We start from the raw sequence: 11,007 nt of genomic DNA, 5'->3' as shown, positions 1-11,007 counted from the left end.
TTTAAACTGTATTTCATATATTTTCAGTGGATTAGACTTTAAATTCAAACAGCAACGTACGTATTCAGACATATTTAGCAGATGTACAATTTCTGTGATTTCCGAAGGTGCTCCACTGGTAGTCGCTCATTCTGCTGCACTGCTGCTTGGTCACAGGTCTTCAGTCAGCAGTCTCTATCTCTATTCAAAGTTTCAGACGTTCCGATGACAACAGAAGGTTTAGGCTGCACATACTCCTTTTCCTGGTTAGGCTTCTAGTTGTCACATTCCTGGCAGACTGATCCATTCTCAGCGTCATATATATATATATATATATATATATATATATATATATATATATAGGGCCTATCCATGCTCAGCACAGATATATTCACTTTTTAACACGCTAATGTCTGGTAGAGAAAACAGCAACAAACTAAACAAATGTTGTTGTGCAAAAGAGTAGAGGTTTAATATTAGCTAATGTTCTTTCAAACCTGTATGTTGTTTTTGAAAATGAAGTTGTTTTATAAGCCTGAAATTTTAAATTTATTTTAAAGTTCATCTAACCAGTAGCCCAGCCTGGATGACGACTTCTGCCCTTTTCTCCAGACTCTGTGCTCCATGACTGACGTCACAACAGATTAGGTACAACTACTCATAAGATTTTGACAGAATCACTATAAAAAACGACCAGACTATTCCTTTAAATAAAGCTGACCAAAACATAAAAATGATTTGAGTTCATAGTGTCTGGTTTCTCAAAAAATTCTTGGTTCTCCATTTCTGAGCAAAAATGCTGAAGCACCCATACCGTTCCACTAGGTGGCGAGAACATCCACATTAACAACATATTTACAGAGAAAAAAACGTGCTTAGCTGGGCTAAAGATTTTTCCAAAATGTTTTTCTTTTTCCTTGATTCTGTTCACAATTTCCTCTCAGCAATTAAATTTTTAAGCACTTAGATCAAAGTTTAATGGAAACAGAATCAGGACAAATGAAGAAAAACTAAAAAAAAATGGCTCCATTGTTGTTTTGGATTTTAGGACTTGGTGATAGTGGGCAGGCTGCTGCCATTGTTTTGGAGAAGCACCGTAATTCAAGTTTACATGGATCCATAAAAAGCTGATGTGTATGTTTAATGTCCTTTTTGGACAACAATCTGCACTAGAGTAAACGGGGCTTAAGAATCACAGCTCGGGATCAGTTTTGTCCCATTTTGTTTCAGGTATGGAGTTACTGTCAATCCTCACATCACATGCTTAGGAAAAATCTGGGCTCTAGCTTTTGATCAAAATCTGAAACACAGCTGGGATTTCAAAGCTGTAGTTTGTCCAAAGAGGTTTGTGGAACTGTTATTTAGTAAAAAAAGACCGAAGGGAGAAAACTGCAGCTATGCTCGGCCAGAAACATCTCACAAGCCCAGCACACAGAAGAGTTGATCTACATAGCACCCTTCTTTTTGTTTTTTTGTTTTTGCCCAAAGTCGATATCTCTTTATTAATTCTCTTTTACTACATATGTACAGTATATATTTATAGGTGATGACATGTAGGACAACATCTTCACAGAGGTGTCAGATGCACTACAAGCATTTCTTGTGTATTTTATGGGTTTCGTTGACCTCAATCCTTTGTTTAAAAAATCATATCTTTAACTCAATGTTCAAGACCATAATAGGTGTTTGTGTTTGATGTCCATGATCCTGTACAATGAATAACTGAGAAAAATAATAACTTCATTGCGTAATTCATTTTTCCTCTTTTTTTATACATTTTTTCTTTGCAAAAAACTATTTATAAGAACAGTAAAAATACATTTGTAGCATTTGTTTGTGTCATTTTCACTCCATCCAGATTAAGAAAACCTAAGACGGTCCAACTTTTGAGACTTCAGTGACCGACTGAGTCGTAGTTGACTCCTCTTCATCGCCTCCACTCATCCCCAGCATCTTCTTCATACATGAACGGAACTGAAAGACACGAGGAAACAAACAGTTCACATATATATATATATGTGTGTGTGTGTGTGTGTGTGTGAGACAAATTTTAAAATTTGGGTGTTTTATTCTTATTTGCACTAAACAAATCAAGCCACGGGTTGCATTCTGAAAACCACCAGTAGAGGGCATCACATCAGTGGTAATTTTAAATAAAATGATCTACATTTTTAATCACTTTTTAGTTAGTTAGACATTTTAACCAGGAATTTGTTTTTAATCTGTTGTAGTCATTAGCGTCAGTCTCCTTCCAGGTTACACATTTAAAGCCTTCGCATCGGCCCACCTGCTTATTAAGGAGGACATAAATGACGGGATTGTAGACTGTGGAGGCTTTAGAGAAGCAGGAAGGTATGGTTGCGAGTCTCAGGTCGAATGTCTGGCCACGGTTGTTGACGATCCAGATGGCAAAAGAGGCGTATGGCATATAGCACACCAGGAAGCCCAGCACCATGACGATCACCATCCTGGTCACCTCTCTTTCTGCCTTCTGGGTAGAGGCAGACTCAGCCTGGGCCTTTGCTGCCTGTTGATAAAAAACCGCCCCAATCAGCACTAATGGCACATGATCACAGTGAGATGAAATGGTGCTTAGAATGTTTGAATAGTCACATCGCTTGAACTCAAAGCGTGGTAAGTCGCGACACGTTTCCTACCAATTTCAACGTGAAAAGCAGCTGTGAATAGCAGAAAACGATGCAAGTGAAAGGGACAGAAAAGCAGAAGCAGAAGAGGAACATCACAAAGGTCTCAGTGTTGTACTTGGAGCCTGTTGTGTACCAGTCTGGTCCACAGGAGCACTGCAAGCCCTCGGGGATATACCTGGCGAGACCGATAGCCAGTAATTCTTTACAATGTAGCCGTTCGTTTCGGTTAACAAAAGTGATTTTCACTTTGTGTCCACGTACTCACCGACTCCATCCGACCAGAGGAGGAATTGCGGCGCATAAAGCAAAGAACCAAGTCAGTGCACAGAAGAATAAAGCATGCTCCGATTTGAAGGCGAAGTTCCCAAGCGGCTTGCAGATAACCAGCCATCTTTCAAATGCAATCACAGCAAGAGACCAAAGACTCACCATACCTGAGAAAAGAGCAATAAGAAGGAACAAAATTACATGTAATTTATTGATAGTATATGTCAGAATTAAGATGCTGTTCATTCAGTGTAAAAAAAATAAAAATACACAGTAAAATTTGTCAAAGAGATTACAATCCTTACCACCAATAGTCGCAGTAAACCCTTCAATCTTGCACCCCAGAGGGCCTAGGGCCATATATCTGAAGCCAAAACAGTAGAAGCAGGTGAAAGAGCCACAGGAAGAAACAATGAGGTTTGCCACAGCCATGTTGACCAGGATGTAGTTTAGGTGAGAGCGCAGCTTCTTGTATTGAACAGTACATGCTATAGTGAGGACATTGATGGCTGTTCCGGCCACAAACAAGACGAACATGAACGCTGACATTGAATAAAAAAGCGCCTTGCTTCCTAAATGGTCCTGTGGGACCAGGTACGGGCTGAGGGCTGTGATATTGTTGGTGTCCAGAGGGATGGGGATCCAGAAGTCTTCTGGGAGCTCCTCGACACGACTTCCCCTCATTGTTACTCTGCTGTGTGTCAAATAAAAGACCGAGCTTTGTTTTGAAATGAATTCTATTATATAGGTGAAACGTAAGCAAGTTGAAGCTAGCAATTAAACGGCAGTGTGATACTTCATGTTTCTCCTGCCTTCTGATAGAGGTATGCCCGCCTCTGTGACGGCGAGTTACTGAAAAACTGCATTTATAGGAACTTAAACATTACTCCGGCTCAACTTAATTGGCTCAAGGACAGGATTTAAAGCTTTACATCAATTCCCTTGTCAACTTACACCACCTTTTAGCTAATGCTGAGATTAGCGTCTTAGTACCGGAGCTGGACAGCATCTTCTCACTACTTACCAATGTCTGAGCCCAGAGAAGTACCTAATCTGTTCACCGGAGGCAAACAGATTAGGCAGCTCCCCTGCACGCATATTACCTGATTACTTTTAGCTTTATTTCTTCTCTCTCAGCATGACGGTTTGTTTTTTTTAGTGATCAAGAACCTGCCTCTTTGTTTTCTTCAATGTTTTCTTGTTCAATCGAGGAACAAGAAGAAGTAAGACAATGTTTCAGCATCCTGGTTAAAGATGTTACTGTCAACAACAGAGGAGGAAGAAAACCTCATGGAAAGAAAGTTATTGTTTTAAGCAAAATTTGTTTATGGTATTAACTGAACAAAAAAAAAATTAACTTTCAAATCTTAAAACTAAAAAGGTTTAGAAACCTTGAATTATCAGTCTTTTGTAGCACCCCTATTATAATCGAAATTCCTATTTTTTTTTGGCAGCTGACATTCTTTCATTCTTTCTACACAGGACATCTTGTTCTGTGAGAGTCCTGTTCCATCTAAGAAGCTCTACTCCTCTGTGTTTTTGTGTACGCATGTTTGTCAGCGACTTTAATTATCTCAGGGAAATGTGAGGAGCATTGAGACATTCAGTTACAGCCTCTTGATGCAGCGAAGCATCGTAGCTTTGAGGTTTGTTCACAGTCATTGTTGTCATGGAAGTGTTCTTCATGTTATTGTCAGTTTTTGTCTCGATGCTGTGATGTTTGCTGGTTTTTCATAGAATTTAATTTTGCTTTTACCTCTAAAATGTGCATAACAGTGCCATAACCCAAGCCTGTGGCATGACTGAGCCACCCTCATGTCTAACAGTTAGAGAAGTGTTTTTGTTTTAGTCAGGCAACCACTGTCTCCAACAGAGTTTTGCATATTACAACTATTCAACACAGGACTCTTTTTCTCCAAATGTATTAAGATATCCAACTTCTGACGTTTGTGGCAAAAACACAGACTTGCTTTGTAGAAACTCTTCCATGAAGCTCAAATCTGTCAAATTCAATTTTAATATTTCTTTGTGGTTCTCTGCTGGCCCTCTGCTTTCTTTTTCTTTTTCTTAACTTAAAAAAAAAAAAACTATTGCATGTTTCTGGCTTTACCAACACAACAACAGCAATGACTAACAGATATGCGAATAAACAATGATGATACTTGCTAGAGGGCAGTTAATTTAATAAAATGGTCTCTAAAACCAAGAGTCAATAAACGTATTTGCATTTTAATTTTTCTCGGTTTTTCTTTTACTTTGCAGAAACATGATACCGGGTTACTTGGATTGCAACATTTGTGCACATGGAAAAACACACTCGCTTTCATGATTTACAATGAAATCATTGTTTGCAGCCTAATCAGGGTCAACTGTGGAGACTTAAGTCTCTGATTGCGCTGTAGAGGTCTCCCCTTCTTTCCCTCACCCACCCCAGCTTTAATAACATGCACATATGGAACTGAAAGAGGAAAACAACAGATTACTGGAGTTGTCAGACCGGATCTGTTGTATTGCATCTGCCTTTATAAATTGTATAAAGTGTAAGACAGTAGAGAAGAATGTAAGTGATCTATACATTGTCTGTAAAAGTATTCACCCTCTTGGATGTTTTATGGTTTTATTGCTGTGATAAATTTGGCCTTTTTGACACCTGTGAGCTCTCTGAAGGAGGTCCAAGCTTCAGCAGGTCAGATGGGAGAGACTGTTGTCCTGGTTCTTCACCTGTCTGAGCTTTATGGGAGAGTTACAAACGGAGACTCTGTTGAAGAAAACTCAGATTAAATCTTGACTAGTGTTTGGAAAACCTTATGTTCTATATTCAGACATGAAAGTAAAGTTACCAAGTGGCTTGCAGATGACCAGTCATCTTTCAAAGACCACAGGCTCACCGTACCTGAAATCAGAGAAATACTGATTGGTAGTCAAGTAAGAGAAAGACAAGCGCAGACTGAATCTGTGCTTGCAGCCGAAATCTTATCATCAAGTGTTCCCATACAATTTTCAAATTTTGCATGCTACAGATCCAAAGATGAAATATCTGGAGGCAAAGGAGCAGCAAGCAGTCAAAAAATCCACAGAAATGGACATAGGTTTGACATAGCCAAGTTTATTAGGATGCAGTTGTACTGGGAAGCTTCTTGTATCCCATGGTGCATGCAATGGTGAGGGCGCTAATGAACGTGAACCCTGCCATGGTATAAAAGATGGTCCTGAGAGACCAGGATGGAGCTGAGGGATATGATGTTATCAGTGTTTAAAAAAGAAAGGTATCCAGACGTCTTCTGGCAACTCCACACCACAGCTGGACCTCGTTTTGTTCTGTTTGTACCAAGTTTTCTCGCAGCAGTGTTGTAAAATATTAACTTTGTATAAAGCAGACACGAAAGCTATCAAGCCCTAATCTCAACCTTCCCTTTTGCTATCACATCAGATATTTATACAGTTTGTGCCCATAATACTAAAAAAATCCAGATTTAAACCTCTGAGGAAAGACCAACTCAAACTATGAAGATTTTGGATCATATACAAGCGTGCATATGTTTCCAGAAAGAGTTTTTAAGTAGCTATATGTTGATGTAAAAGTTTGATCATGCCATGAAACCTTGTTAAACAGGTTAATCCCACTTTCTGAAGGAAGAGCTCAGCAGGTCATTGCCTGCTAATCTGTCTTCTTCTAACATCATGTCTATAATCTCATGCAAAGTATAGGATAATCCCTCCCATCGCTTTATCTGTTTGTGTTAACTCCTTGGCACTTGGCCTTTGTCACAGAGCTTTAAGGAATCCACCTGGCAGCGTAATCGTTGAAGTCTCGGTCCAGCAGCCCAGCGGAGGAGACACCATATGCATTCTCGTTTAGCTGCAGTGACCTTATTTTGAGTAAAAACAGAATGCTGACTATTCTTATGGATGGAAACCACCGACTGTTTCTGATTTCGCCTTTTATTTCTTAGTTTGCTCATCGGTTGTAAATCGTTTTCTCTTGCCCGGAAGATCCTCCCGTGTGCACATTTACACAATAATACACAAATAATGAGTCACTCATTTAGCAGTTGGCATGAATAATGTGACAGGAAATCTAAACTGGCTAATCTTTCTCACTATCCACAATTGTATCAGTCGTGTTACTGATGTTCGTCATCAATACATCAGTCAACGAAGTCTTCTTCTTTTCTTTGTCCCTTTCTCATCACCTTCATTATGCAGAACTCAAAGACAGAACAGGATTGAGATTATTCCTTGTCAACAAGCATAACAATTTCTATTCCCATTTGGCTAATACTGATGCTTTTTATGTTAGATGTGTCTTATCCTAAGAAGGCATTGTGTTTTTAATCTTCCTTGTGTGTAAATTATTTTTTATGGGTTTGTGATTATAGCTCACATGCTTTCAAAATGTGGTGACATGCAAGCTGCAAGAGGTTTTTGTGTTCCTGTCAACAATTTCAAATGGTCTTGAAAATGTTTTCCGTATGTGTGTGTGTGTGTGTGTGAGAGAGAGAGCTGTATCTTGTAGTAACATGGTGATGGTTAGAACATGGAGACAATTCTCAGAAACCTGATTATTCCACATGGATGTGGAATTTAACCAAGTTTCTGAACTGTTTTTAATTTTTAATTTTTACCAAATTTAACCTTAAGTGTACAAAAACACAACAGAATCCACCATTTAATTATTTATTAAACAAAACTGAAGTCAAATTTGTAAAGAGGAGTGTGGAAAATTGAGTCCACCCCGTGTTTCAGCAGCTTGTAGACCTTCACCTTCAGCAGAAATAGTTTGAAACAATTGTTTTGTGGATGTCTTTATCAGTCTCCTAGGCTTGTGGAGGAATTTGGGCCCACTCATTTTAACAACATTGCTACAGTTCATTGAGGTTTGTGGGCATCTGTTTGTGCACGGCTCTCTTAAGGTCCCAACACAGCACTTCAATCTGGTTGTTGTCTGGGTTGTTTTGCTGCATGACCCACTTTCAGCCAAGCTTCAGCTGTCGAACAGATGGCCTCACATTTGACTCCACAATACTTTGGTCTACAGAGAAGTTTATGGTCGACTCAATGACTGCAGGGTGCCCAGGTCCTGTGGCTGCAAGACAAGCCCGAATCATCTCATCATACCTCACTCACCCTGCTGACGATTGGTACAGGACCGTAGCTACTATTGAGGACACCGAGGTCCGGACCTCAGTATTTTTCTGCTGTGTATATAATAAAAAAAAAAAATCAAAAGAACGCTTTTGAACAGCGTGGTTCTCTGCGTAGCTCCACCAGTTTACTGTAGGAGGTGCTGCAACTGTGTACAGCTGCAGCCAAACTCAGTGTCTACGAAGAAGAGTGCAGCTTTGCTACCTTACTGCTAAAATAAAGACCAGAAGAAGAAGAAGAGTGCCACTTATGGGGAAACACAACCGAGGTAACTTCAATTCCACAAAGCTGAAGTTAGTTTCCGATTGCAGCTTCCGTTTCGGAAAATGGCTAAATGGCGATTCCACCTAATTTTTCACTACCTTCAGCATCTTTAATCTACTCTAATTAAAAAAATTACAACACGTAGACACTTCAAACCTGGACTAGATCATTCTCAACTAATAGCAGAATATTTAAAACCAACTGTGTGATCTGTGAAACCTTAATCTGGTTTGTGTAACCTCAATAGATTGCGATTTCAGCACTTTTTTGATATCTGAATCACACTAGAACTAGTCCAGCTCCAAAACTACAACACCTAGACATTTCAAACCTGGACCAGATTATTCTGCACTGATTGCAGAACATTTAAAACCAAGTGTGTGATCTGTGAAACCTCAATAAAGGGCAACTTCAGCCCTTTTTTGCATCCAGACCACACTAGAACTGGTCCAGCTCCAAAACTACAACACCTCACTGGTATTTGATAAAAAGGTAAAATCTATGCTAAAATCTTGTGTTTTGAATCAACATTCATGTAAACTAATTCATGTCATTTCAGTGACTCGTCATGGTTGTCCTCTGTTGCTTCAAATGATGTTGATCCCCATGGATTTACAAACACACACAAACACATGCCATTTACACATTCAAGTCACTTTTTTTTTTTGTTATAATTTGCACTATTCAAACTTGTTATTCACATTTTGGTTACAATTTTGTCATTTGTGTCTTTTGTTCTTTTTGTTACTATAATTCTTTAACACTTTTTCTTGTGTGGCCAGGGAGCCCAGAGAGAACAGAAATTTCAGTTCTCAATATGTCTGTGATATATTGCAGAAATGACAATAAAGCTGACTTTGACTTTTTTGACTTTGACTTATGTTTTAAATAAATGCTTCTATTTTAATTAAGTTTTGGTCTTCACTGTAACTGATGTGCAGAGGGATAATGGGTGGTTGACCTCAGTATTTTTTAAAGTCTGGCTACGGCCCTGGATTGGTATGCTGTGTTTGTTTTTCTCCAAATGTGAATGACAAATAAATCCGATTCTGATTCTGATTCTCGCGAACTTTCACATTTGACCTGCGAGCTGAGGCCTGTAAAGTCTGAGAGGGACCACTTTGGGTTTTTTGCAGTTTCTTTGAGGATTGCACAGTCTTGCCTTTGGGTGATTTGCTGGGTCATCCACTCCTGGGAAGACTGACAAACATTTTAACGTTTAAACATTTTCCACTTGTGAATAATCTTTCTCACTGTAGAATGATGGACTCTGGACCCTACACTGATTGTTTGTTGGAGTTTGATTGTCCAAGCCACATGTGTTTTGTAGACCCGGAAAAGGCTTATGATTGGGTCCCTCAAGGAATTTTGTGAGGGAAGCTGTAAGAGTGAGGAGTGCCAGGTTTGTTTATGAGGGCTATTCAGTCTCATCCATTCATTTTTGTACCTGCATGTTCCTGTGTGGGATCAAAGGAAGTGTTAGGATTGAGCGTGGTGAACCCAATGCACAGACTAATCTTAAATAAAAAAAATGATTTATTAACAACAAAAGCAAGAAAACAAAAGCCTGACATTGCAGCAAAAATACAGAGCTAAACAGTGGCACAGAAAGAGAACACAAGGACTAGTACTGCATACTGGAATGAATGAACCAGTGAGGAAGTGGAGAAGATGACCAGGTTTTAAAGACAAGGGAAATCAGGGGAACTAAGTACAGGTGAGTGATTACAAAACTTACGACAGGTGTAGATGGGCGTGGCAGGCAAACAAGAGATAAACTGAGGAGAGGTGAATGATGGCAGGAGAACAAAAACACAAGGAGCAAAAACAGAACTAAGACAAAACTAAACATAAAGACGACTAGGTAAAATAAAATAAACAATGAACCCAAACTGAAACATGAATCAGAAACATGAAAACATAAGTCCTGAAAACAGAAAAACAAAGCACCAAGAATCAAAGCCAAAAATAAACTCAAAAATACTTAAATCCATGACAGGAAGTGGTTATGTTGGTCTCCAGTGGTTATTAGGCGATGGCCAGGGTACACCCTGGACAGGTAAGTGGTCCATCAGAGTCTATCCAATCCCTGTACAACCAAAGCAGCCTGTATTCTTCAGAATCAGAATCAGAATACTTTAATGATCCACGGGGGGAATTGCAATTATTACAGCTGCAGCCGTTCAAGTAAGCATTAGAGTTGAAATGTAAAGAAAGAAAGAAATGTTCTAGTACACAAAAAGAATTAAAAAGAAATGAAAAGAAATAGAAATAACAACAGTGTAAATAGAGATGACAGTATAAATAGAAACAGCAAATTATAATAGTGACAATTATAGTTCTTGGCCCCATCTAAGCTTGTTAGGATTCTGAGACATAATTGTGAAAAGAAAGGTGTCAGGTTTGGGAGCTTCACAGCCTCATCTTTTTTGCAGATAATGTGGTTTTGTTGTGTTTTCATGCCATGTTTTTCAGTTCAGAGCCAAGTATGAGGTAGCTGCAGTCTGAGGCCAAGGATCTCAGCTGGAAGGGATGACTCTCTGTCTCAAATGGAAAAGTGCCTTGGTGCCTTGTATTAGTGATGGCAGGAAAACAGAGACAGTAATGTAATTTACAGTCATGTGGTCACTGGATCATGACAAAAAGAACAAAATTGTGAATGCAGTTGCCTTAAAAATAAGTTTTCATTATAGGACTGTAGTTA

The 11,007-nt window shown here is 39.1% G+C and overlaps 2 protein-coding genes across 2 annotated transcripts in view; both read right to left on the bottom strand.

Moving 5' to 3' along the window:
* Positions 1–1,730: 1,730 nt before the first annotated feature.
* opn1sw2 (opsin 1 (cone pigments), short-wave-sensitive 2) lies at positions 1,731–3,760 on the bottom strand. The gene is made up of 5 exons (XM_017430560.3): positions 3,200–3,760; positions 2,893–3,061; positions 2,637–2,802; positions 2,267–2,506; positions 1,731–1,953 (listed from the first exon to the last, which is right to left on the bottom strand). Exons 1-5 carry the CDS (start codon positions 3,576–3,578, stop codon positions 1,849–1,851), a joined length of 1,059 nt encoding a protein of 352 aa, XP_017286049.1. The 5' UTR covers positions 3,579–3,760; the 3' UTR covers positions 1,731–1,848.
* Positions 3,761–5,044: 1,284 nt separating this feature from the next.
* Positions 5,045–11,007, bottom strand: part of si:dkey-13a21.4 (uncharacterized protein LOC494576 homolog) — a 34,512-nt gene continuing 28,549 nt past the window's right edge. The window contains exons 5-6 of the mRNA XM_037975053.1: positions 5,735–5,787; positions 5,045–5,652 (exon numbers count right to left, since the gene is read on the bottom strand). Of these exons, the coding sequence (XP_037830981.1) occupies positions 5,779–5,787 (9 nt within the window). The 3' untranslated portion in view covers positions 5,045–5,652; positions 5,735–5,778. The remainder of the gene's footprint in view (positions 5,653–5,734; positions 5,788–11,007) is intronic.

The sequence above is a fragment of the Kryptolebias marmoratus genome, linkage group LG4, assembly GCF_001649575.2.
Source record: "Kryptolebias marmoratus isolate JLee-2015 linkage group LG4, ASM164957v2, whole genome shotgun sequence".
In the NCBI taxonomy this organism is placed as follows: Eukaryota; Metazoa; Chordata; class Actinopteri; order Cyprinodontiformes; family Rivulidae; genus Kryptolebias; species Kryptolebias marmoratus.
Note: the sequence above shows the minus strand (reverse complement) of the source record. Positions and strands in the feature narration are given on the sequence as shown.